This window comes from Letharia columbiana, assembly GCF_014066305.1.
Source record: "Letharia columbiana isolate WasteWater2 chromosome Unknown Sc0000075_s0, whole genome shotgun sequence".
In the NCBI taxonomy this organism is placed as follows: domain Eukaryota; kingdom Fungi; phylum Ascomycota; class Lecanoromycetes; order Lecanorales; family Parmeliaceae; genus Letharia; species Letharia columbiana.
In genome coordinates, this window is record NW_023501120.1 from 62185 (window position 1) to 88540 (window position 26356).

Consider the following 26356-nt stretch of genomic DNA (forward strand, 5'->3'; position numbering starts at 1 on the left):
TGTGACTTGACGCACCACAGCAAACAAGAACTACCACTCTCAGCCATGCGCCTGAGACATACGGCGCCTTGTAGCCTTTTGGTCTGGTAGTTTTGAAGCACTCTCCTTGTCGTTTTCCATGGCCGTGGAGCAAGCCCAGGAGTTGCAACCGCTTGACAAGTCGATGATGGCTGCTAGATTTGACGACAGTAGAACCAAAGAACCGGAGACGTGGTATAAGGTCGTCCATAACGCCGGTCCTGAAGAAGTTGCTGAGTCGCCATCGAATAGCGAGGATGAGCTGCACATGTCCCACGGTAGATGTCTTGTCTAGCCAGCACCTGATTCTATGTCTCTAATCCTGAACCAGACGAGAGTACAACCTCAGTATCACGACCATGTGGCTCTCAGAAGGTTGCCTTATTGACAACGAAGCCTTATCAGCCGGCCAAGTTGACAGAGTCAGAAAAGCTAGAGCCACTAGAAAAAGACTACCGCGACCTGCAAAAAGCCTACGACGACGCACGACGAGACTTACATTCTTCAAGTCGGGAGAACAGAGACCAGTCGCTCGAATTGCGGGATATCAAGCGCCATCTTGCCAAATCGCAAGAGCAGAACACACAACTCCGCGAGCAAAATGGCCTACTGCAGGAAGCTTACCAGGCCCATCGAGCTCGTGGAGAAAAGCTTTCCAAGAGTGAGAGAAACAAGTACAACGAACGTTTCGAGATGTTCGAGAACCACATATCCCACCTTCAACATGAGCGCCACAAACGAGAAACCCATATGGAGTTCCTGACCGAGCAGACCCGAGAGGCAAACGATGGCAAGGAGCGGCTCGAGGCAGAAGCGCGAAAGTTGCAGAGACAGATAAGGGACTTGTCCGCTAACTTGACAGAGTGCAGAGACGATCTACTCCGGCTGCAGCCTACAAGCCAAGTATCTGACAATGAGATCTCCGAGCAATTTTCAAACCTGGACCAGCAGATTGCGGGGTGGGTCGATGACAAAACTGAAGATTCAACGGTGTTGGAAGAGAAGTTCGGAAGCATCAAAACAGTGGACGGCTTACCTGAGATGCTGAGGATGTTTGCAACCCCTGACCACCTACGGCTCGCAAAAAAATACCCCAGTTCGCAGCCATTGCTCTTGCGGTATTTTGTCCACTGCTATCTGCGGACCTTCATCCTGAGTAGCGACGTCTATCTCTTCGGACTTGACGCACGCACCATTGCGCTACTACGGGGCATGGAGGAAGGGATCAAGCAGCTTGAGCCATGTCGAGGTACTTCTACCCTCCTTGTCATTGGCATTTGACCCACACCACTGAAATAAGCACAGACGAAAAGACACTGCGGAACTGGAGGTCCGAGACCCTCCAAGGTCTACTCAAGATGGACAGCTTCATCGAGGAACAGAGCCGACAGGCAAAACTGGCATCCCAAACCCTATCCTCAGCCCTCTCCGCCCTCACCTCGGCCTCTCCAAACGACGACGACGCAGACTCAGCCGAGCTCCACAAGCAAATCATCCAACCGACCATCCACCTCGCCACCAAGCTCCGCCTCTCAACAACCGACTACCGCCTCACTTTCCACCCCTTCACGCGCGACCCCGGCAAAACCAGCACAGCCTATCACCAAGAGATCCCAAACTGCAGCATGGTCGACATAACGACGCACAAGATCGTCCGACCGGACAGCATGCTCAAGGTCGGTGACGACGGCCGCGTCGGCGAAGAGATGCTCGTTGTGTCGCCGGCGCTGGTGCGGGAACACACGGACGGCAAGGGAAGAGTCATGGTGTGCAAGCCGACGGTTCTGGTCAGGCTGGACGAGCCGATGGGGAAGCGCAGCCGTGGGATCAGGGCGTTGGGGGCTTGGACGCCGAGTTGGTTGGTTGGGGATGATGGGGTCGAGTGAGGGCAATGGAGGTGGTTACGGGAGGCACGGGATTGCATTTCTAGCTTGTACGATCTTGCTTTACTGCCGGTGCGGCCCAAAAGACCTATTTATCTGAGGGATAAAAAGCGCGGCCTTTGAAATCAACGCTTCCACGATTAGATAAAGCTTCATCGTGGCCGAGATCAGCGCACTCCCCCCCACCCCCCAACTAATCACTCCGCTGCTTAAACTAGCAATCTCCCAAGAATCCGTTTCGTGAAGCCTTCGACTCTATGCCGACGGCTCCGAGGTTCTAGGCACCCGGCACAGTCGACACTGTCACTCCCAACAGGCACATTGTTCTGGACAGCTTGGCCCGCCTCTCCCATTTCCGACCGTTCATACGGCTGGGTACTAGAGGCACCGTGACGGCTCAAGAATGTTCGCAACGGATTGACCCGTGATCCTTCCCTCAACGCCATTGAACTCCGCATCTATCACACACAAGGGTGTCGTAGCACTCTGATACATCGGTGCCATTCATCCAATGATGGCATCGAATGCAAGAACCCCCTAGTCGTGTTCGGGCGGGGACCAAGTTGTCCTCTGAATTGCGCGGTCTTCTCCGCTTTCTGTTCAAGGGAGAAGTTGGAGTTTTGGCGGCCTTGTAAGGTTCAATGTTGGGGGGAAGGATCTTTCGATGGAGCGAAATCAAATTCCCCGGACAAAGTGTCTGCGTGACAATAGTCTAAGATCAATACTTGTTCAAGCAATTGAGTCTGTACAGGAATGAAGAGGGTAGACATACTAGATACATTGCAAGGACATGAATTACACGACACTATCCTACATGATGTCATATCCGGCGATCTCAGCGCTGAAGGAGTTGGAGCAGACTTGATCCCCGGCATACTCAAGGAGTTAGTAGTGGGGGAATAATCCAGACCTGGCTCAGACGATGGTTCGGAGACTCCGCCCTGGCTGCCTACCAGGAGGTCATGGGGGTCCGACCAACTCCATCCATCTTCTGGATAAGATGTTGAACAAGTGACTGGTGAAGCCTGAAGATCCAGAAGTTCGAGAACCGTTTGGCCTTGTAGTGCAGAATCACCAAGATCATCCGAAGTTTCGTCCGTTGAAACATCGAGATAAAGGGAAAGGCGAGGTCGAAATGAGCCTTCGACATCAAGTGCGTTGTTGCAAGAGAAACATCGACCAAGCATTGAATTTTCGGTGGCGTTGGTGACTCGGGGTACTGGTCTTCGAAAAATATTCTCGGGAGAAACGATCTCTGAGAGTGAGGTCAAAGAGGGAGCCGAAGTTTTTTGAGAAAGTAGCGGTGATGGCTCCCCACTCAGATCCGTGGAGCCGAGTCCTTGAGTGTTGTGTGCTGAGCAGAAGTGGGCGAAAGGTCTTAAATCTTCTTCTAGCTCTCTGGGGCTATCATTTGGGACAATTTCCCACTCGAACACAGCTTTTCTGCTCCAAAGACAGTAAGCGTGGTCGAGGGTATGGCAATTATCTCTCTGGCTGTCTAAGACTTGAGCTCGCCCTGCGATGTGGATCATGTGGTGGGCAAGGTTGCGAAGGAGATTTTTCTGAGCTTCACTGAATGCGTTCCCCGTGATGCAGGGTGACTCCAGCCGCTTTTTTGGCCGTCAGTAACAGTGATGCTGAAGATGCATAAACTGGCTTACCTCGTCTGAATGGGATACTGAAGTCGAGTAACCTACAGCAATGGTGGTTCCAAGGAGCACTAAGAACAGTGCCTTCAGAACGCCTACAGAAGCATTTGCCAGTCTTTGTAAATCCAGAGCACGTTCCAGGCCGTGAATGATCGAATATCCCAAAGGTCCGAAGAGCTGTAGTGTAAGTAGCTGGTGTCCGTCCCCCAGTTACGGAGGATCGACGAAGTCTCAACTAAGACTCGAAGCGCTTTGCTGAGGTTACCGGGCACAAAAGTCGACAGCAGTATTTCCGCTTTGGTGGAGGAAAACATCCAGACGCGGCTATATGACCTGGTTTCGCTCTTTCATCTAGGACCCACTCCGCACAGTCCGAGGCGATGCTTTCAAGGTCCCAGTGGACTTGTTGGTCGAATATATGGTCTGTGTTCCCGATGAGAATTGTATCAGAGGTCCGCAGGATCTTGTCGTACTGCTCCTGGCTACACGGAAAGACTGTACCGTTAGTGATGTTCAACAGTGAATGGGAAACTCAGGGTACCTCGAGCATAGACGTCAAAGTCTTTTAGGGAGTATGAAACACAGTCCATCCATTGATGTTTAGGCTCTCGACCGTAGCGAGAGAGTTTGTTAGAAGTGCATGAACTGCAAGGCCAAGATCCAGAACACTAGGAGAAATCATTAATGAAGGGCAACCATGAGGGTTGCAAACCCACCGGTATTTTCAGAGCTCTGCATCTCAAGCACGCCCCTTTCTCCCGCACGATCGCAACTTTCGCATGAGCCATGATGTCAAACTTTGCACGTTTGCGCTTGGGTTTGGTAAGAATTCCAAGAGGAAGTGTTGAGCATCCGGGATTACCTTGGAGGGAACTGAGTGGATTCTGGTTCGTTTGCGCCTCGCATTGCGCAGGACCAGTGGACGACGTGTGATCGACTGGGAGCTTGTCTGGCTGGAAAACTGTCTCACGGTCGATGCCAGACTCGTCAAGGAGGCGCAAAGCTTCAGGGGAAAAGAACTCAGCAACATCGTCCATGATCAGTGTAGTTGAAGACAAGACGAGATAATGGCCCAGTGTCCATGATCTGCCTTGGTTTGGGACGGGTGTAGGTAGTTTTGTACTGCGCATCTGATGATTAGGGCGAGGCTGAAACCGCCACACCGTGGCCCAAATCCAGTAAAGCGAAGACTGTTACACCGAAGTACTTCTTTCAAGACTAGTCTTCTCACATACATTCGGTGAGACATTGTTCACTGCCTAAGGTTCTTCACCGGACACATAATGGTACCCTTTGAGGGTCTCCGCCATTCTATTCCATTCGACTCAGAAACTTCACTTGTATTGTCGAGGGCAAATTACATTTTCATACCCCAAAGTATGGAGTTCTTACATTTCAATACCCCATATTTCACTTTTTTCCGTACCCCAAAAGGGTAGACAATTGTGAGTTACCATCTAGAGGGGTATGATATTGTGATTACCATAGTGGCGAAGAATTGCTATCTAAGGGTCTACTTTCAGAATTCAACTAAATCCGAGTAAAGACCCCTCATTAACGTCGGCGCCATTGGGACTCCAGAATCGCGATAATTTTCTTGTGGGGCGCGTTAACGTCGCATAGGAATTGGCCTTCGGGGCGGGCTTTCGGGGCGGGATGGGGTAGGTAGCCCTAAAACTCGAGCCAAGCCGGTAGCCAAATAGCCTCTGAGTGACCCCTATCGATAAGGATGTTGTGCACCGAGGCACCGAGGATAGCGCCTCCCAGCCTAAATATACTCTACCCTACTAGAAAATATCTAGTTACATACACTTGCCATTTATATCTACATGTTAATAGTAATTTACATTTCCATATCCCAGGGGAATGGTATCTTACGACTTCACACCCAAAGTTTGGTGAGAGGTATGAACATGTAATTTGCCCGTATTGTCGAGATCAGCTAAATGATTGGCTATGAACATTACGAATTGCAGCGGGTATTCATGCTGTTTCTGTTATGGTCGGCAAATCATCGATCCTACAGCCTCGCCACAATGGTGGTGTGGGGCAACATGCTGCCTATACCTGCTTCCCCCTTTTCACCCTCTCATCGCATCATCCTCAACTTTATTCCCGTCACTGAATTCTCTCGAAAAGTTTCATCGACTGTCGCACGTAACGAAGCTTTTTTAACTCCTGTCATAAACTGTCTATCTGTGATATGGAGATGCAACCATTACAGACCCGTCTTGCTGGTCGTCAGCCCACTCTGGAATCCCAGCGGTCTGCTCATGACCATTCTCAACCCAACACGCAGGCTCCTCATCGCTTTTTGTATAATCTGGTTCCTGCTAGCCTTCGGCGGAATCCCAGCAACTTTCAAGGGGGTAGCGAGGTCGATGCCGCCCTCGCTGCGGCGGCAAAGCAACATAGAAACGGTACTCGCTTCTTGAATGAGTACGCACATATTAGCCGTCGAAGCAAGCTTCCGCTTCATAATATCTTCGACCTCTTTGTGCGATTACCTCCAGGGACCAGTACAAGTCAGTCCTTGAAACGCTGGTTTCGCCAGGTTGTCTCTGCTAATAAAGTCGTCCAGTAATTGAAAGACGGGACTTCTCAGCAAATGACAAAACACTAGACGACTGGCTGGACTGGGTACACATGGTGTCAAACGTACAATGGGAAAATATGTTCGTGATGTGGTTGGTATTTTCTTATCAAATGCGTCAGTCGTTGTACCCGATTGACTTATGAGTCAGCTCATGTACAGTGGAGAATGCCCACACCAACGCCGAAGCCCCTTACCGGCTACTTACGTTCATGCCTTCGCACGTCGAGCGACTCAAAGGAGTACCCCGTAGGGCTTTGGCATACCTTCTTTCTCAAGAGCCAAGCTGGGAAATTTCCGCCGATCTGCTAAGTGGTATTGCAGAAGCAGCCGAGCACCCCTCTTTAGAAGTGGAGGGATCTGTGACACTACCGTCTGAGAGTAAGTCAAGCCAGCTTTCAGAGAGCGCTCTTCCCCACAGCCAAAGTGGCTCTGCGGCCTCAAGCCCGAGTCAGACTACAGATGCCATGGACGGTACATCGAACCCTCTGCCCACCGAATTCACTTTGTACTGGCAGTCGAAAGCTCCAAGATACAGTGGTGACTTAGATACCTACATCTGGCAGCCTTACCGAAAGCCTCCTCCGTTCACCTTCGTTAAATTGCATATTGTCAACACAGAAACACCGCAAAACTTGAGGATGATACTTCTCTTTAAAGAGACTCGCTCCTTGTGTGATTTCCGGAATCGACACCAAAGTATTGCCCGACAGCAGGTTGCCACCGAAGCCTGGTCGTCTGTTACTGAATTGGCACGATCGATATTGGCGGTGCTTGAAACGATACTGTCAGACATGGTCAACTTCTTGCAATGTACCTCGAAAGAAATAACTAGACTGGTATGCTCGACATACGAAGAAGATCATGCATCCAGTTTCAAATATGCTGATGAAGATATAGACATTCGAGGGCCGTGCCTATCCTCGTGTTGAAAAAATACAGTATCTGATACACATGAATGATTGCAGGAAACGAGCGGAGCTCGATATGAGGCAAGACGCTAAGCAACTTGAAGATTTCATCAAGACCATCCAATCACTAGCACCGCCTCCACAAAGCCTGGACAAAGAGATTAAGACGTTGGGCGCTCGGACAGCCGATTTCGAAGAAATTCTCAAGGAACTTGCGATTCGTGGGACAGCCATTGATAGCCTGCAAAAAGAGGTGAGTGCAGGGAATGTTAGACAGGACACCGCTAGACTATGTTTGTCCGCTGACAATCTGACCGTAGATCGAATCTCAAAATAGCCTACAGTCACGCAACTCTTCTTTACTGACATTTCTTGCCGCCGTATATATACCGCTAGCTTTTGTCACCGTGAGTCAGTTTATGTATTCGCTACAGCTGTCGACTGATTTCAAGCAGTCATTTCTCGGCATGAACATTACCGAGACGTCAGCCCCCCTCATCCCTAGTTCAAGCAGCATTCCATCCAATAATAGTCAAACAAACAGCACTCAGTCAAATAGTACTCAGTCAAATAGCACCCAGTCGAACAGCAGTGCAGACGACTCGACTCCACTTCTATGGGACCTTCGATGGTTTGCGATACTGTCGGTGCCGCTGTTATTCGCTACCATAATCCTTCCACTGATCGCTGGTCCCCTCGTACGATGGCTTCTGCAGACGTACCTCAGATTCAGAAAGTTCTGGCGCTTTGCCCTCCCCGTCACGGTCGTAGTGTACATCGTTTGCTATTACTCATTAACTGAGGTTGAGGGGGGCGTCGTTATCCGTCTCATTCTGTTCAGCATATGCGACGTTTCTGTAATTTTGATTGGGGGTGTTCGAGCGCTCCGTACTAGAGGCACCAAGGGGGAAAGAGTGAGATGGTGGACGTTTGTAACGTTCTCAATCGGGTGTCTAGCAGCTGACCTGGTTAGCATGAACCGGGAACGATTTTTGTGGGGTTTTGTTGCTTGGGGGGTATTGTTTCTTTTGTTCCTATACTCATATCGAGAGGAGTGGGTAGCTAGGAGACCCCGTACAAGCTCATCATCGTGAGTTCATCAGGCTACAGACTACTTTGACATATTGGCACAATTTTGCCATGGCGTCGCTCAATCGCGGGTTGGCACAGGGCACATATCTACTCAAGACATCTACATATTCTAGTAGCAACTCAGTCACTTCAAATTTATTATGTCCTTGGTAATTGATAGCAACACTCATGTCTCTGATCCGTAATCAGTCACCATACGTACGTCCTCGTAGCATAACGGCAGTGTATCAGACTCACAACTTGAAGATCCAGAATCGGGATCTCGATACAGGTACCACAGACACTACAGGTTTAGATAAGAAAAATGGCAGTCTTCACACCACTTCGCCATGATACGGTACAAAGCAAATCATAGAAGCGCCATATCGAACACTCGATGCTGCGAAGGGCAGATTATCCGCAGTCTTACAGACGGACCACCTATATTATACGGCTGATTAGCAGCGAGCCCAAAGAGCTCTCGGCTTGCGGCATGAAGACACCAGACCTCGAAAAGATAAGTTGAGCCACAAGCGCCATGCGCTTCTTTGGAACAGCCACGGGCGAATATGGCCGTGCGTTACGAGAGAAATGAGACCCTTGACATTCGAGCAGAGATCGACTGCGTATACCACCTTCACTCTGTGGCTGCTGTTCGCTTAGGGCTGAGGCTTTGAATTGTAGCCTTTGATATCGCGACCGGAGCATGCTAGTCGTTGGACTGGGGCACTTTGATGGTTCCAACAAGTATTGGATCTCGGAAAGACGGTACGCTCTCAAATAAGCTAACCTTGAGTAATACTGCACTAGTGCGTATCAATGCATTCGCGATCATTTTCGGCGATCTCGCTAAAGGAGAAGATGATGGAGTTGATACACATTCATACATTGTAGACAAATTCAGTACTAGGGTGACCTCGACTCGAAGCTCGACCTTCTTGGTTTCTTCCATTCTTCCTAAGACCTGCCTCGAGCAAATGTATCCAAGGGCGCAACAGTTGAAGCGCGACCTGGACCATTCTACAGATCCCCCAACCTCGAATCAGGCACTGCAGGCCACGTCCAGTCTACCTGCCTTCTTTCTCTTTTCCAGAATCCGCTAAAAATGACGCCAGTTCTCACAGGCCGCGGGACCCTTGACGAGAACGATGAGCATAACACCAATCACGATCAGAGGACGGAACACAACGCAGGCCTCAGCAAGCACGAAACTGTACCACGGCAGGACCTTATCTTCCAAACCTCTAACGCAGGGAAGCATATTGGACCAGAACACCTATGACACCAGTCATGACCCACTGGCCAGCATATGCAGCATAGCCCGAGCGCTGATCGCCGCAAAGGTGTTGTACTTGGACGGCTGAGACACTGCAGAAAGAAAATAAGGATGTGAACACCGAACATGACAGTTGTAGCCAATACGCCGAATGCGACGCCATCAGTCATGCTAAGGCTTGCGGGCCCACTAGCCAGTTGCTTCTTGCGACTAGAACCGTGGTGAACGCCGTGCCGAATGTGACGGAGAAGGCAAAGATTAAATGGTATGACGGTAATGGAGAAAGTGCGCAGTGCAAGAGCAGCACCACCATCGTTGATGCGGCTGAGAAAGAAGGCTCGTTTGTCGTATTGCTGTTGAGTGAAAAATTGGCGTGTTGCTCGAGTCCATAGGTGGCTTCTCCATGGGTGACTTTGGTTAGGAGAAAGATGAGGTCGAAGTCTCCGGAAGCTTTTGGTTTTCCAACTCGCCTGGTCAGTCTGAGGTAGAAGCAAGGAGAAATGCTCGATGTCGACAAAGCCATTTGAAGACAAGATCCACTGTACAGGCTCGATCTTCTCCAGCTTCCTGGAGAGTGTTTACCTAGAGTACACAGAGCTTATTCCAACTGAAAGAGTGAAATGTATGGGATCGGAACCGCTTGCGGTGGGAGTAAGCTAGAATATTAAGAGCAGCAGTCACTTTCCTGCAATGAAATGGCCATATTTAATTTGTTACTTCGTGCGATCTCAATGACGGATTGCTATGCTTTGCGCCTGCTTCTTGGGATACAGACCGCGAAAAGGCCACGTAGGAAGGTCAAGAGCTCGTACTGAAACCAATGTTCTTACAGTAAAAGATGGGCACCTGATATTTGTACAAGAATCACACCCTGCAGAGAATCATGCTACGCCGGGAGAATCAAGTTCAGCGATATGCTGACGCCATCAAGTGTGAGTGAGCCCACCAGTGTGTCTCGGTATTGCTGTTGAAGTCCCGTTACGCGAGGCAGGACAGACCTGGTCTAATTCAAGCGACAGCGGACAGCCCACTCGGCCGATGTGGCGCCCAACGCTTTGCAAGAGCTTGTCTAAAATCCATGATGAACCGTCCAAGAGATAGATCTCTTTGTGATTCGTCAGAATAGGCAATGTAGCGTTCAATCATCAGCTTAGTTGTGTGGTCTCCGATCTCGAAGTTCCAATAGTCCCCCTCAACGCTTTGAATAATCCCCGCAAGAGCCATTTTGTCGAGCTTCAGCCTTTGACGCATCTCATAAAACGTCGTGGCCCACCGACCGCTGTATAAGCTGATATCTGTCAAGCTAAGGTCTTTGAGTGTACCGGCATGTCGGTCACAGAAGCCAACTAGGATTTCAGAGCCGGTGCTCATCTTGGCGAAAGTTGCAGATGCCAAGTACGACCAATGGAAGTCTGAAACGAGATGTTTGAGATCAGGGGGATCGAGGGCGCGGTCTTTATCGAAGCGAATGGAAAGGGTTTCGAGATTGGGCGCAGACATCGCGAATTGCATATTATCTGCCCTAGCTGAGCTGCTGCCGTGCGGATTGGACGCGGCGTTCGAATCGAACCCCACGGGGATATGAGAGAAGAAAAGATGTAGATTATGAAGAGATTGAATGCTTCGTTGCATGGCGTCGAGGCGCTCAAGCGAACAACTCAAGAAGATTTGACCCAACGAGCCGCAGACAAGTTTCTTGATCTGTAAACCGGCTTTGTCGGCGGCCGAAAGGAGAAGGCTCAATTGTGATGCACAGATTTGGTCAGCCATGCGGGGGTCCGATGTCACGTCTTCGCATAGTCCGGCTTCGAAAGCTGCGCGAAAGTGATTGGTGTTGCCTCGCTCGCATGAGATCAAAATCGACGTCAGGTGTGGAAGCCGCTTCATTGCCCTCACCATGGCTTCTTCGTAAGCGGCTGACTCATTCAGGCGATGTTGTTCAGCACGATAGCTTCGATATGTCTGGTATGCTCGTTGTAACTCTCGCTTCGTGTAATGTTGTTGATGACTCAAGACAACAGCCGAGGTTCCTCGGTTGTACCTTTTCGGCAGATGACCGCAAGCTGACGCGAAATGCGGATCCTGGACTTCTTCCAGCGGGCTAGCGTGACTCGGTCCAACGAGGCTCTTTTCCCAGAGCTCCCTGTCTTCCTGAGGGTGGCGAAATGACCTTAGGAGGTCGGCTTCGTAGAATAGTGAATTGACATAACGGCTAGCAAGCGGATGCTCAGCTACGGCCAACAATCTGTCGAAGCTGTCGGGCTTGGGTATGAGGTGGATTTGGGAGACGAGGTATTGCAAGCCCACTTCCGCGATAATTCTATCCAAAACGCGTATCGTTGCAATGTCTCTGGGTTCGAGGTAGACACAAATCATATGAAGGAGCTCTGATGGTAGGTGATTGATATTGCGCCTGGTCACGCTGTCTTCGGGTGTCCCGGTTTGCTTTGTCTTTGTGGTTGCCATCATGGGCTTCGGCCCTCCGGTACAATTGAGGGTTCCGGGATGCAGTCTGTGTTGATCCTTGAGATGAGATAAGATAGAATTGAGACACTGGTTCTTGCGTCAAGCAATCGTACACAAAAGCACTGGAAGATGGTGAATTTACCTAGATCCTTTGATGCTTTTAGCTCAACGAACGACTTCCTTGACACCCTTTGCAGCTTGAATCCATGATAGCATTGTGGGTGAAACCTGCATATGAAAGTGTGAAGGAATTCACGTATCACGGGAATGTTTACCGGCACTAATCTTACCGGCAAGCGCCATTGACGCAGCCGCGTCTCTGAGTGAACAGGTGACCATACTAGTACTCCCGAGATCAAACCTCCTCCTTTGGACATTTTGCCAACAGACACTGCCTCAAGCTATGCATTGTATCCTTATGTTCCTTGAGTGCTGCTGGCGCAGTTCGACTACAAACCTCAGCAGGCTGCGATTTGCAATGCTGAAACCCTTAAGTACTTTGCCATCACCGGTCAACCCCCGCTCCTTCATCCCCAGTATTTCCCCCTCTATTTCCTTCTTTCCTCGCCGCCGTCGCGCTCCCCGTCAGTCTGGAATGGTAATCGGTGGACAGTAGAGTATCAACATATCGATGTCTTTTCCAACTGGATGCATCAATGACGGTGGAATTGTTTTCAAGCTCTGTGATTGCGCTCGAAACGATTTTGAAGTATTTAGTACAATATCCAAAAAGATACCTTCCCATGAGAATATATACCGGTAGTGAATCCTTGGCGCTCTCGATCATTCTCGTAGTGTCAAGCGGTTGAAAAAGACTTAATCCCTCCGCTATATTTCGAGCATTAATCACTCGCCAAATTCGAATATTCCATTATTTTAGCAACCTCACATCTCATCACACTCTTCTACCACGAAACACACAGAAGAAGACATTACCACTCAAATAATTCGGAAGCTCACTCGCATACCGGAAAACACGTCAATACATCTCAAATACAGAGTCAAAAGTCTCCGCTGTACTCATTATTCCCCTCACTACGCCTCCCACCAATATCCAATTCAGCAGTTATGGCAAGCTTTTCTCTATCAATTCCCTTCCATACCTCATCGAAACCAGCTTTAGAGAGCCAGCGACTTCAGCTCAAAGAAAGTCGCGCTGAAATGAAACGCAAGCTCTCCAAAGTATCTTTCGAAGAGCAGCCAATTCGTTACAGGAAGCTGAGAATCGAGGATTTACAAATTCAGGTCGAGGAGCAGAGAGTGCATAAGTCCTGGCTAGATCATGAACACAAGCAGAGTCAGACGAACGATAACAATTATCGCAAAGAGCACCGAGAGACCAATAAGAGGATCGTGAGCTTGGGAAGCGATCTATGGGTCGAGAATCAAGAGCTGAGAAAGCAGGAAGAGAAAGAAGGTAGAGTCCTGAGACTCGGCCCGGATTCTAAAGGCGCATTTATCTACACACTTCTGGCGCTGTACAAGGATCCAAACGAGTCTCGCAGGAGGTCCAGCCAAGTGCAGAGCCATATGAAGGAGACTGCGATGACAGTCTATGAAGCAAAGAAAGGCGCGCCAGTCATGGGGAAAATCTGGTGCTGCATCTCACAGGATTACTTCGACCAGACGAACGTTCGCGCTGCTCAGATTGCGCCTCACGCACTTGGCCCGGAACTGGTTGATTACATCTTTGGAAGCGGTTCTGGATCAAGGCTAGATACGTCGGATAATTGTCTGCTCATACACCATACCGTTGAGCAAGCCTTCGACAATGGTAACTTCGTTCTCATACCAGTCGACGCCAGCGAAACACCAATCCTACGGTGGAAGATCCAGATCACAAATCTCGCAGCAACGCACACTGATATGGGCCGAGTGTCTCTGAAGGACCTCAACGGCAAGGAGGTCTCATTCAAAAATGATAATCGGCCAGCGTCCAGGTTCCTGTACTACCATTTTGTTGTGACTCTTCTCCGCAACAAAAGGGATCGTCAGCCAGGTTGGGAGAAGTTTTCTGCTGAATTACCGACCGGTAAACCATTCGCTACCATGGGCCGGTATATGCGCGAATCTATGTTGTTGACCTTGGCGAAGAATGCCGGGGATCTGGATCCTGCGGAGGAGGCAAAGCTACTTGGGGGTGAAGGAGGGGAGACATTCGCGGAGGAGGAGAAGCTCACAGGAATCGAGGAAAATGAGGTTGCACGCAGGGTGTTTGAGGCTCACGAGCCTGAAGATGGAGGAGAGGGTGTGCAACCCTCGGATAGTGATGATGATTGAATCAAAAGTCGGTGTGGCATCTGGCTCGGTCCCATTTGAAAACCAAGCAAGCAAGGAAGCAGTTGGGAACGGTATTTCAACACGCGCCACAGAAGCAGAGTTCCAGCCTTCACTCAGAACGTAATACATCCAATCATAGCAGTCCTGCAATCATCGACTCCCAGTAGTACAAGTTCTGTAGTAGGTAAATCTCAGGATTGGAGAGCCAAATACCGGGCTGGATCCGAGCGAGGTCAGACGAGATATCACTGCATCTCTCCCAAATGTCTATGAATACAACTACAGCATCTGCACTTGACCTTGCACAGCCATCTAGAAGCAGAATCACCTTCCTCAGTCGCAGGGCCCTCGAACCATGATTGGCGGACCTTCCTTGAGGGTCTGCCATGTACGCGATATCCAGAGCGTCTCTCGGATGTGAGGATCTTGTTGTAAAAATAAGGTTCCCAGCCTCCTCCCAGCCACCTGTTGGAACAACCACCTAATTTGTGAGGGGTACAAATACTGGCCCAGGGGAGTCCTGAGATGGAATAATTCATGCAATCTACACATTACTCACTGTACTTGACCTGATATCTTGACACTTGTTTCTATCGCCTGGCGCGAGTAATAGCTTCCAAAAGTCTCAGAAGAAGTATAAGAGCTTGGCTGGAGGAGTTTGTCTCATGCTACCCTGCAATGGATTGGTGCTAGATGAATCGAGGGGTCTCTCCTATGAGGCTTCAAATCCGTGCCCATGTCTTGGCGAGCAAGCGGCAAGCATAGGCGCCTTGCATTGAGATACGGCACTTTGACAAGGGAATAAAACTTCAATTCTCCGAGTCTCAAGGAAAAGGAACTAATAATTACATGATCCGTCCTCGATTGAATTCGACATTCGCTCGGCCTTCGTGATAATCTGTTTCCCCCAACTTCTTTCACGTCTTCCCATTTACTGCACAGCGTAGATCCTCACCCATCAAACTCCGACATCCTAATACCAGGGGAAAACAGTAGTGAAATGCCAGGTCTTCCGTCAAATTGGCGTTGAACTTGGCTCTCATTCGTTGCTTGCTCGCTTCTCTTCACCATAATTGTCAATCGATTCATCAAGATTCAGCTCGATCTCATCCGCGACATCGGTAACCATCTTCGCTCCTTCCCTTTTTGCTCCCTCTTCCACCCTCCTTTCCAGGTTTCTAACCCCATAAAGATCCCATCATTCCACCGTCTTTCGCGATGGATGATTTGTTGGATAATTTCGCAGACCAGAGTCTCGAGTCACCGACGGAAGAGGGTTACAAGTATCATTTCATCAATGGCAGCCCTGCGGTCTCGGAGCATGCGAGGCCCGATCGCACTGCGGCCACTGCTACAGCTGTTTCGGGCAACGATGACCCATTCTTCGACAACAAAGCTTCTGGCATCCCACAAGGCACTACCTCAGGTGTTGAGGACGAAGCAGATTACAATGCTGATGTCGATGATGATGATGAAGACGAGCATAGACGCGATGAAGCTTCCCGTTACGAATCTTACCATCAGGATCTGACCACTGGGGCAAGCTACAACGATAAGTCGCTTCTTGAGAACGACACAGACGATCTCGATCCCTCCTTTCACAACGAAGACTACGATGCCTTCGCGACGCACCGCACCAACAGCAGAGTGCCCTATCCGAATCTTGAGCCATCTCTTGCTCCAAGCCATGATGGACGAGATGAGTTGGATGCCTTTGCTCAACACCTACGCCGAATTCATCGCCAAGACATGGAAAGAGATGAGCTTCTCACTGTAAGCCTTCTTCCAGCAGCAAACTTCCTCTCTCGCCTTGAAGCCTGTTAATCCTGCCGAACAGAAACTCCATCAGGAAAATCTGGACTTGAAGAGGACATTGAAAGAGAGTGTTCCGGGCGGTAACCCAAGGGCGGAAGCAGCTGAGCGGAGCTTGTTTGAGATTCGCAAAGCCTTAGTAAGTCTCTCTATTAGAGCAGCATCTGTGAGCTTTCCTAACGTCAGTCTTCTTAGGACACCAATCCTTACGTCTGCGTTCTCATTGACGGAAAAGGTTACAAAGTCAGCATATCCACTATTTGTCACAGCCTGAATACACTTACTTACTCGTTGCTACAGATTCACGAAGATCTCCTCCAATCCGGGAAGATAGGAGGGGCCGAGGCTGCAGACCGATTGTGGACCGAAGTCTCGAACTACCTCCAACAGTTTGGGGATGCCAAGTATTGGGAGATTATGGTACACTTCTACATCGACATAGAAGGCATATTGGCTCGCTGCGTCAGTGCCGACATCCCTCTGCTCAATGGCGACGTACGAGGCTTTATGCTTGGATTTACACAAGCACGGCCGCTCTTTACTATTGTAGACGTGGGAAACGACCCAGGGAAGGTAGCGCGGAAGGTAGAAGGTACGTCTGATTCTCCCTGGTTTGTACTATCCGAAAGCAGACACTTACTGTGAAGCAGGAATGTTCCACCTCTTCGTCAACAATGTTCAATGCAAACACTTGATCTTCGGGTGCTGTCACAACAGGGCTTACGCAGTCACACTGGAACCTTATGCCTTCAACCCTATCACCGCCTTCAGTATCACTCTGCTGAAGTCATACGAAGACGACATATACTTCGGGGGTCTACCCTTCAGCGCAGTGGAATTCCCACACGTATTCCGGTCCACACCCTTCAAAGAAACGGATAGACTAGCCGAGGAACTCGATATCATGCAAGATTTCCCACCACAGTCTGGCTCCGGCGGTATCACGAGAGAGGGCGAGAAGACCAGCGCGAATGAAATTACAGGGGAAGACGAAGCCCTCGCCAAATGGCAAGCCGCTTCCAACGCCTCCATTCCTCTACCAACTCGGTTCCCGCGACCGGCGAAGCCTCAATCAACCTGGGGTTCCAACCAGACGGTCCTCTTGAACATCAACGACGAGCGCGTCGACCCTCCCCTTTTAGAAGAAGACTACGACACGTCAGAGAGCATGAAAGATCGCATGGAAGCCAGGCGGTTCTGTCACTTCTACCATTTGATGGGCAATTGCGTCTCCCTCAATCCGGGCTTTAGACAGGCCTGCAAGTTCCGCCACGGACCCAAACTGAACCCCGAGGAGATTGTGGTCCTCGGAAACAACGTGAAGAACCTGCCTTGTGGACGTGGCTCACGATGCCGTCAACCGGACTGCGTCTTCGGACACATCTGCCACGATCAGCCAGGATGTACCAGGGGAGCTCGGTGCCTACTCCATAAATTTCATGAGGTGGACCCAACGGTGGTCAGGGTGTGGTCTGGACCCAGCGCAGTGGATCGCAGAAGATTTTAGAGACTCATAGCGGTGCATTTCACAGAGGAGATAAAGGGCATAGGAGGAAGCGCGTTCCCATGTATCTTATTGACGGCGTGCACCAGTTATTCACAACCCGTTATCCATTCGTTGACCGAGTGTTCCAGTCATCATTGCTCACTCAGGCTTATACCGCATCGTCTCACTAAGTGCCTTCCATGCCTTCCTCGCAGCAGCAACATGCAACGGCAACACACTCTTCACCGGATCCACAACGCCTCTCACCCTCGCCAGAGTACCCAGATTCCTGTACATTCCCAGCACCTCTTTCAGCACCGCCTTGTACGGCTTCTGCCCATGAACAAGATTCACGCCCAGCGGTATCAGTCCATCCTCATCTCTCGGTCCAGCTCTTTTGACCAGATATCCGCTCGCCATAGATGCAGATTGGTAAGTAAGAGTGTTTAAGTCATCGAGGGTGTCATCCATTACAACGCCCCAAGTCTCGTCGGTGACATCAATCAGTCTGGCTTCTGAGTCGTGGTCACCGAAAGCGGCGTTGGCTGGCGGTGTCCCGACTTGCGCGGGATTTCCTGCCGGTGTCGAGCCAAGACCTGAGATGTCCGGCGAAGGGGCATTTGTATGAGGCGTAGCTCCAGGTGTCGCTAAGGGGCCAGAACCCACATCGGGAGAGCTCATCTGGAGGTCTGAGGAGGGGAAAGCCAAGAGGGGTTGCGCATCGACAGTGAGGATTGTGCAGGAGGTCGACGGCCTGCTGGAATCGGCGAGTGCCTGTAACCAGACTATTAAATACGTCAGTTCTGCGACACAGAGGTGGAGAAGGAGGTTTGAGTATCTACCCTCAATCTCCATCTTGGCAATTGGGCTATCTTTGCATATGAAGAGTCGCCAGGGGGCATTCGGAGGATGTAGCATCTCAAAAGAAGTCTCCAAGATCTCTTTGAAAGACTCATAGAACGGCTTCCACGGTGTCTCCTCGTTCTTCCCAAGACAGTAGCAGGCACGCCATGAGAGAACCCCCAGATTGTCTGTCCACCATGCTGCTAGCCACTCGTTGGAGGCATCCCAAGTATAAGACACGTGCACACAATTATCTGATTGCAGGAACAGAGCCGAGCTTTCCGAACCCAGCTTGAAGTCGATTGTTTTAGGCACAGCTTTTGCCAGACGGATTGCTGGTGTACCCATGAAGTACGATTCTCGGTTGTGGTCGCTTTCAGATGACCCACAGTTGTTGTATACTTCGAACGCAAGCTTTCTGTAAACTGCGGGAGATGGTACGACCATACGTTCCTGACTCCATACTAGGTCAAGCGGGACTATTTGCATTACCAAGTTATTGTGCCTTTCGAGCCGCCGTTTCTCTAGCGCCGCACTGTAAGCGCTGGGCACTCGTAACAAGGCGTCACAAAGTCCAGGAAGATATTGCTGATCGTTGAAAGGGTTGATGATGTAGATGACAGTTGTGCCGCTTTGAAGCCCGAGCTCCGGGAGTTTGGCACCAAGCCCCTCGCAAGTGACAGCGATGTTTTGAAGAAAATTGTCCGGTTTCCTCGCGTCCATGGGCACGGTGAGAACACGCTTGCTGTTGTCAGCAAGAGACGCGCCGAGGTCATGTGAGCCCAGGTTACAGCTTTGATAGGTGCCTTTGATCATGTTGAGGAAAGCCATAATCCCTTCTGCAATGTACTTATTTGTTGGACACACGCAAAAGACATCGATGTCTTTGGTCTCATGAGACGGTCCTAAGCTAAGTTCCTCCCAAAATGAGAGTGCGGAGGCCGAGATTTCGATTGACACACCGTTGCGTCGAACGCGGGTGTAAGGACTGTCGAGCTTGAAGATAGGTTGTCCCGTGGCGGTGAGTCCTCCGGCCATGTGGGTGGGCTTAAGGCTCCTTTGATTCAATATCACTTGCTCCTTCGAGACACTAGCCGAGTTCTTCTCGCCAAGACTGACGTACTCCTTGAGGCTGCAACGCTTGTTGGCCGGGAAGAATGTTGATAACAAATGTGTCATGGTATTCTGAAGCGATCGGTCTGGTCCACTTTCTCCCACTAGATTTGTTTCTCCAAAACAATCGGTCTGGGATTGAAGGATTCCAGATACTGCTTGGTGTGCGATCAGTTGAGCCACTCCAACGAAGGCCTGCCCTTGACCTGTGAAGGATGGGGTTGAATGTATATGATTTTGAGGGTCAAGATCTACCATATCTTTGGTCTCTTCAAAGGCGTTTGGCTCCGATAAACTTAACATAGGCTGGTCTAATTCATTCTGAGGTGAGCCTGCCAGGCTCTTTGCTAAATGAACTGAAGATGATGGCGTCACAGGGTGGTCGTTGTCATCATTCTGCTCTCGCTTCCTTTTTCGTGATGATTCTGCTTGTAATTCCAAAGAAAGATTCATTACGTCGTGAAAATCAGCGTCTTCCAGGGCTGGACTGTCGTTCTCCTCGGCATCTGCTTCGTTAAAAGTTGGCAACAGCTCAATTCCATGGACTGGAGAGTGCGAACTCACCTGTATTCACACTATCCTCCGTTGGCGACTTCTCTGGACAGAAGCTGATTTTGGAAAGATGGTTTTCACGATAGGGGCGATCTCCACGTTTGGGGTGTGTTGGTAGCTCATCCACGTCAAAGGCGAATCGGCCCTTCATATTGTACTTGTCATCAAAATTGAATGTAGATCCTTGAAACGGCACATGTTCAAAAGAGCCTCTTTGGCTTCCATGGGCGTTCTGATGGGTTGTTCCATGCCGAAGATTCAGTTGCCCAAGTGCTCCATAGTCGATATCTCCAATATTGACGGTAGATTCTAGAGCCTGTTCATAGTATTTGTCGGGCCGATTATTATCGGTCATCGGTAACACCCGAACGCTTTCTGTTGAGGGTGAGCTAAGCCCTGAACACTCACATGGGCGCTAGAGGGACAAGCAGTCTGGTAACAGGGTGTCATACCTTGTTCGCCGATTGCATCTTCTTGACCTTCGGAAATATTTCGATCTGACCCGCTGTCACGTGTTACGTACGGCGTCGTTGTCAAACCCTGCTCATGGAATGCCATGGTGTCGTCTGTGGTCTCGTTGGTATCGTCCAGGGTCATTACTTGACCTGTCTCCCGCAAATCCTCGTCCATCATACCCGGCTCATCGAAAAAACTGAAGTCTGCTTCAGTAAGCCCATTAGATGCGAACATGTCAATGTCCATGTCCTCGAAGAGGTCGTCGTTTCCTTGTCCGTCATAGTCTCCACGCCCCCCATCGCTTGGCTGCAGTTCCTTGTCTTCGTCATCGTAGTCACCGGATTGAAGATCGTTAGGATTTGATGAACCTAGAAGTGCTAACGGTAGTCCATCCGGTGGTGTGGGATAAATTCCGCTCACATCTTGTGGAGTGATGCCTTGATCCATCGGGAGTTCGATGGGAGACAAAGCGTCTTCGTCTTCCGTGTCTTCGACATCTTTCGTTTCCTCGGCTCCTTGATTCTCTTCCCGCACCCTGGCTTGCAACAAGTCCATGCGCGCGGCTTTTCCTAGAAACCATGACTCGGCTTCCTCCAAAGGGTCAATCGAGCCATCCATGATACACATGTTGAAAGATTCGCCATCTTCGCCGCTGTGTGTAGTCATCACATCCCCACATAAGCAAAGATCGGCTGGCCACAGTGACACCGGCGGGCCGACGAAGCTGATTGATTCACGTCCCATCTGCACCTGGATCCACATTACGTCTCGCGCATCCCTTATGCCTTCAAGTCCTAGACGCGATAATATCGAAGCCTTTACTTGCGCAGTTGACTTGCGCTGGACGTCGCTGTTTGGGAGGTCTTCCGTTCCAAGATATTGACACCTGATACCAAAGGGCGAGAGGAGTAGAGGCGCTCCGACAGCCAAGCTTGCGGACTTTCCGTCCTTTGAAATTATTGTAGACATCCTCATATGCCTTGGCAACTGAACTTGGAACACTGAGATCAACAGAATTCCGGATGAAAGCCACTTGACGTCAAAGCATATTTTTGTTGTCGTGGCGACGCATGAATGTAGCTCTGAACAGTCGAAGAGATCATCTTCCAGCGTCCGCATGTCTATACAAGCGTCGGGCCCGACTTGTATCCATCCTTTTCCATTTCCCAAAGAACGCGATAGAGAATAAGATACCGCAGAGATAAACTTTGAGTAGACTTCGAGGATAGAATGCTCCTGACTAGAAACCCATGCTTCCCTTCTCTTATGACCCGGCTCATTGATCGACCGTTGGGTATTTGAACCAGCGTTCGAGCCGAAAGCTTGTGTGTTCAGCTCTCCAATGGCTGCAGCGGCTGACTGGGTGGAGCGCGCTGGTTTGATCGAAGGTAGAGCTGACGCGTTAGAGCTTGAAGCAGCGACCAAGTCTCCTGAATGCACGGATCCGGCGGATGTACCTTCTCAATTGAATCAGCGGACGCTTCTCGTATAGAGACACAGATGATTTACATTTGAGGCCATCGAGACCTAAACTCTGAGCGGTGCCTTCGTCTAGAGCTTGGGACAGGCTGAAGACCCACAAGCCAGCTTTATCCTTGTCGAGAGTAACGTGACGTCCATTCTCGCGCAGTGTGCATGCCCTTAATTGTAGAAGGTGTGCTAAATCATCTTCATCCTCGTTAGATGGACTATTCTGCAAATCTGACCCATCCTTGGGCCTCCTGGTGTAGACGGCCCAATGTATCTCCTTAATGTCCCCCTAAACAAACGTCAGCAGTTGAAAGCAGTGTCAGAGAATTATGGAATACTCACAACCCTGAAGACGTTGGTGGTTATGTCATTAGGGAAGTCCATGCCCCCTTTCATGTGCCAATCGGCGCTGCGACTTGTAGCAATTCATAGAATAGCTGTGTGTTGTAGAAGTGCTTCGCCTTGGACAGATGAGGCACATTCTGAAGACTACGAAAGGTAGGTTTTCTTTGCACAATGCGATTGATTGGTGGGGAGGATGGCGTGCATTCGAGCAATGTTGATCTCCGACTCCAAGAATGGAGGACCCACTCCCACTCCCGCGACCCTGCGCAGATCTTCGGTTCGGAAAAGCCTCGAAAATTAAAGTAGCGCCGGGTGCAGCCGCTGCCATGCATGATGCTGCATTGAAAGATTCTGAACAATTTTGATATTACTGTACACGTTCTGTGCGCTCTAGGTAATCTTTTGAAGCATCCGCCGCAATGAAAATCAGCAACCACTCTGCTGTTCCAGTTTATACCATCTCAGGCTCTTCCACCGCGAGACCTCTTCCCGAATGGCTGGCCAGAAAACGAAAAAGGAGTCTCAAAAATGATCCCGAGTATGCCAGTCGCATCGAGCTACTCCAGGACTTCGAATTCGACGAATCCAGTCAGTGTGTGAGGGTCAGCGACGACGGACAATGGGTGATGAGCACGGGTACGTCTTTCGATAATACTGTATGCTTGCTTTGTACCGTGCTTGTACCACATGTAGAGAACAAGTACTGATAGCCTGCCAGGAACTTATAAGCCGCAGATACATACCCACTACCTACCCCATTTGTCACTGTCGTTCGCTCGCCATACGATATCTCTCAATACCACCTTCCTCCTACTATCCACAGACTACTCCAAATCTCTACACTTGCAGGCAGATCGTTCCCTCGAATTTCACACCCCACTTGGATGCCATCATACCACCAGGCTGCCACGATATGGGAGAGATCTCAAGTTTGATAAGCGATCTGCGGAAGCACTGATACCCGCTGTCGGGGTCAATGAAAATGGCAATGGGGAAGTTTTCAGGTTGAATCTGGAAGCGGGAAGGTATATGCGAGGATATGAAGTCGAGGTTGGTGGTGACGACTTCACATCCAGCGGTGGTGGTGCCCTGCAGGGTGGAATTGGCACGGGAAGCGTCAACACTGCTGCAATCGCAGGGGAATCGCATGGGTTGCTGGCTTTCGGAACATCACTGGGTACTGTGGAATTTTGGGACCCTCGCTCAAGAGGTCGTGTTGGCATTTTGCAGAGCCCCAGAGAGGCAAACCCGATCGATGGAAGGCAGGAGATCACAGCGTTGGAGTTTGACCGCTCTGGATTAGGGATGGCCACGGGATCTTCCACAGGATTAATTCATCTTTACGATCTCCGCTCACGTGCTCCGTTACTGAAGAAAGATCAAGGCTACGGGTACCCAATACAAACGCTCATCTACCTTGTATCCTCAACCTCAACTCGGGCACAGACCGCTGAACCCAAGATACTCTCAGCAGACAAAAGGATCATCAAAATCTGGGATATACGAGATGGATCGCCCTGGACATCTGTGGAGCCTGCTGTGGATATCAACTCAGTAGCATGGTGCAAAGATTCTGGAATGATCTTGACTGCGAACGAAGGACGGCAACAACATAGTTTCCTGATACCGCAGCTCGGACCAGCTCCCAAATGGTGCTCGTTCCTTGACAATCTCGTTGAGGAGATGGCGGAGGACCCGAATGATCCTAACGCGTACACCAGCCAGAAGGCTGGTGACGTTTATGACAACTACAAATTCCTGACCATGCAGCAGCTCCAGTCGCTAAATCTCGCCCACTTGGTAGGGACCACCAGTCTACTCCGCCCCTACATGCATGGCTACTTTGTGGCGCAACGGCTTTACGAAGAAGCGAAGCTCATCGCAGATCCATTCGTGTGGGAAGAAGAGCGAAACAAAAGAGTCAAGGACAAGATTGATACGGAGAGGGAGAGCAGGATCAGAGGCAACAAGAAGGTCACGGCCAAGGTCAACAAGAAACTTGCAGAGAGGATAATGGAGCGGGCGGATCGAGAAGAACGAAGGCAAGCGAACAAGGTACTCGAGAAGGGTGGAGACGATGACAAGATTGAGGATGCCACCGCAACGGCTAGTACGGAAGAGAAGCCCTCCGGCAGCTTACTGGCAGATCCCCGTTTCTCTAAGCTGTTCCAAGACGAAGACTTTGCCATCGATGAGCGATCGCGAGAGTTCCAGTCCCTGAACCCAAGCACGAAACCAGCGCCAATTGGGCCTACCAATGACAACGAGCGCAAGCTGACGGCTGTGGAAGAAGACGCGACTGCGGAGATACCTAGATCCGACTCTGACGACTCTAGTGAAGAGGAGGAGGCGCCCAAGACCAAAGACAGTGGACGAATCTCTTCGGTCTCTTACAAGAGATCCGGTCACCGATCTCAACAGCCACAGATGCGAGTCACATCCTCGAAAAAGCCTCAGCAAGGCCGAGACCGCTCTTTTGGATCACGAGCTGAGCGGAGTAAATCCACAAAAACCAACACGAGTACGGTAGTAGGAGAGCGGGAGATCACGTTTGCCCCGGAAAAGAAGATGAAGGCTCAGAAGGTAGAGAATACAGGGACAGACAGAAGACGGGACAAGGGAAGGAGAAGTGCCAGTGGGAATGTGTTTAGAAAAATATGATGTACCATAGCGATAATATGATACCCATTGAATGCAGAAATACAGCTGCAACAATTGTATGCCAAATGCTGGGCAATGGGCCAAAATTTGAGCCGAGGTCCAATTTCGCTTTGTCTCCACCCGTCCGGCCACAAGCTACCGTCATAATGGCCTTGCCCGTCGATGAACTTCAGCGAAAACACACAACAGATTCTCCTCTGCCCCATGAAAGCACCGATTTGATCCTCCAAGATGGTAGCAGACGCGGTTGTATACCACCCCACGGTAGCACACTACCTGCGCTTTGTCGCGACAACAGGTGGGTCTCGGATTCTTCTACTCAGGAGCGTTGAACCTCAGCCGTCGGCCCAATGCTAACACCCTCCTCTCTACAGTTGGCCGTGATAAGCTCCTCCGTACCCTTCAATACTTTTCCCGCTTCTACGCATGGTATCTCTTCCGCACCAACAACCCTGCCCGGCTTATCGCGCCCTACGAAGCCATCAAAAAGCAATTCGGTCTCACACGGAAAGCGCTACGTCTGGGCAAGAATGTGGAGCATTTCAAAGCCGCGGCCGTGGCGGCCGATAGCAAGAACATGGATCCAGTGCTGAAGTACTGTGCCGTGGGGAGGCAGTTGGGGTACGCGATGTACTTAAGCTTGGATGCTGTTACATATGTGAGTGCCTACCTTGCATCTTTGTGGGAGGGGATAGGATGAAGCAGGAGCTGATGACTGTCGATAGCTTGACGCTGCTGGGATCCGGCCTTTGGCGAGCGCGAAGAGATTACAGCAGGAGGCTTACAGGGCGTGGTTTGCTGGGCTGTCGTTTAATGCCATTGCTGGGCTTTACACTTTGTGGCAGCTACGGCAAAGGGAGCAGAGCATCGATAAGAATGAGGGGGAGGGTGTCGTGGAGAGTAAGAAGATCATGAAGTCAGCCTCCAACCAGTGCCCTTGAGGATTATGGGTAGACGGCTGACGACGACAACAGGGAGCGCAACACCACAAACCTCCAGCTCATCTCGGATCTTTGCGATCTTACCGTTCCCAGCGCGGCACTTGGCTATGCGAATCTTGATGATGGCATCGTTGGGTTGGCTGGGACAGTGAGCAGCTTGATTGGGGTGTGGAGTACATGGAAGAAGACAGCCTAGAGCAAGATCCTGTATCCGATGCTCAGTGATGAGACATGGGAACGTGGTCTGGCATCATGGAAATGCTTGTACGAGAGTTGGCGTTGTAACGACGCTGGAACGATGGAGTCTTGGAAGCGCTTGATGTCCGCGGTCTCAGCTGTTGGGAAGTATATGCGCTCTTCTTATGGTTCATACATCTGCTCTTGAATACGAACGAAGCTATGTCAGGAGATCTCTACAGGGCTCAGCCGTATTTGCTTTTGAAATATGTGAGGTGAATCTCTTCTTTGCACATATCTCTACCGGCCGCGTGACATGCAACCCCCCGCACCAAGCTCATACGAAAGGCCCA

The 26356-nt window shown here is 50.3% G+C and overlaps 10 protein-coding genes across 10 annotated transcripts; 7 read left to right on the forward strand and 3 right to left on the reverse strand.

The window, feature by feature from the left end:
• Positions 1-118: 118 nt before the first annotated feature.
• Positions 119-1904, forward strand: HO173_012184 (uncharacterized protein; the record flags this gene model as incomplete). The annotated part of the gene is made up of 3 exons (XM_037314056.1): positions 119-296; positions 350-1267; positions 1324-1904. The coding sequence occupies 3 exons, from the start codon at positions 119-121 to the stop codon at positions 1902-1904; spliced, it is 1677 nt and encodes a 558-aa protein (XP_037159036.1).
• A 458-nt stretch (positions 1905-2362) lies between these two features.
• HO173_012185 (uncharacterized protein) lies at positions 2363-4680 on the reverse strand (the record flags this gene model as incomplete). Its single annotated transcript, XM_037314057.1, has 3 exons — positions 2363-2529; positions 2716-3511; positions 4267-4680. 3 exons carry the CDS (start codon positions 4678-4680, stop codon positions 2363-2365), a joined length of 1377 nt encoding a protein of 458 aa, XP_037159037.1.
• Positions 4681-5753: 1073 nt separating this feature from the next.
• HO173_012186 (uncharacterized protein) lies at positions 5754-8148 on the forward strand (the record flags this gene model as incomplete). The annotated part of the gene is made up of 7 exons (XM_037314058.1): positions 5754-6075; positions 6132-6237; positions 6295-6982; positions 7044-7307; positions 7375-7461; positions 7510-7538; positions 7599-8148. 7 exons carry the CDS (start codon positions 5754-5756, stop codon positions 8146-8148), a joined length of 2046 nt encoding a protein of 681 aa, XP_037159038.1.
• A 515-nt stretch (positions 8149-8663) lies between these two features.
• HO173_012187 (uncharacterized protein) lies at positions 8664-9407 on the forward strand (the record flags this gene model as incomplete). The annotated part of the gene is made up of 3 exons (XM_037314059.1): positions 8664-8700; positions 8936-9190; positions 9250-9407. 3 exons carry the CDS (start codon positions 8664-8666, stop codon positions 9405-9407), a joined length of 450 nt encoding a protein of 149 aa, XP_037159039.1.
• A 1002-nt stretch (positions 9408-10409) lies between these two features.
• HO173_012188 (uncharacterized protein) lies at positions 10410-11870 on the reverse strand (the record flags this gene model as incomplete). Its single annotated transcript, XM_037314060.1, has 1 exon — positions 10410-11870. The coding sequence occupies one exon, from the start codon at positions 11868-11870 to the stop codon at positions 10410-10412; it is 1461 nt and encodes a 486-aa protein (XP_037159040.1).
• Positions 11871-12935: 1065 nt separating this feature from the next.
• On the forward strand, positions 12936-14147 carry HO173_012189 (uncharacterized protein; the record flags this gene model as incomplete). The annotated part of the gene is made up of 1 exon (XM_037314061.1): positions 12936-14147. The coding sequence occupies one exon, from the start codon at positions 12936-12938 to the stop codon at positions 14145-14147; it is 1212 nt and encodes a 403-aa protein (XP_037159041.1).
• Positions 14148-15365: 1218 nt separating this feature from the next.
• On the forward strand, positions 15366-17466 carry HO173_012190 (uncharacterized protein; the record flags this gene model as incomplete). The annotated part of the gene is made up of 5 exons (XM_037314062.1): positions 15366-15920; positions 15985-16098; positions 16155-16202; positions 16260-16551; positions 16610-17466. The coding sequence occupies 5 exons, from the start codon at positions 15366-15368 to the stop codon at positions 17464-17466; spliced, it is 1866 nt and encodes a 621-aa protein (XP_037159042.1).
• A 138-nt stretch (positions 17467-17604) lies between these two features.
• On the reverse strand, positions 17605-22275 carry HO173_012191 (uncharacterized protein; the record flags this gene model as incomplete). Its single annotated transcript, XM_037314063.1, has 6 exons — positions 17605-18230; positions 18288-19907; positions 19966-20328; positions 20406-21866; positions 21919-22168; positions 22222-22275. 6 exons carry the CDS (start codon positions 22273-22275, stop codon positions 17605-17607), a joined length of 4374 nt encoding a protein of 1457 aa, XP_037159043.1.
• Positions 22276-22643: 368 nt separating this feature from the next.
• Positions 22644-24885, forward strand: HO173_012192 (uncharacterized protein; the record flags this gene model as incomplete). The annotated part of the gene is made up of 2 exons (XM_037314064.1): positions 22644-22860; positions 22943-24885. 2 exons carry the CDS (start codon positions 22644-22646, stop codon positions 24883-24885), a joined length of 2160 nt encoding a protein of 719 aa, XP_037159044.1.
• Positions 24886-25116: 231 nt separating this feature from the next.
• HO173_012193 (uncharacterized protein) lies at positions 25117-26022 on the forward strand (the record flags this gene model as incomplete). Its single annotated transcript, XM_037314065.1, has 4 exons — positions 25117-25183; positions 25260-25543; positions 25611-25801; positions 25860-26022. The coding sequence occupies 4 exons, from the start codon at positions 25117-25119 to the stop codon at positions 26020-26022; spliced, it is 705 nt and encodes a 234-aa protein (XP_037159045.1).
• Positions 26023-26356: the final 334 nt, after the last annotated feature.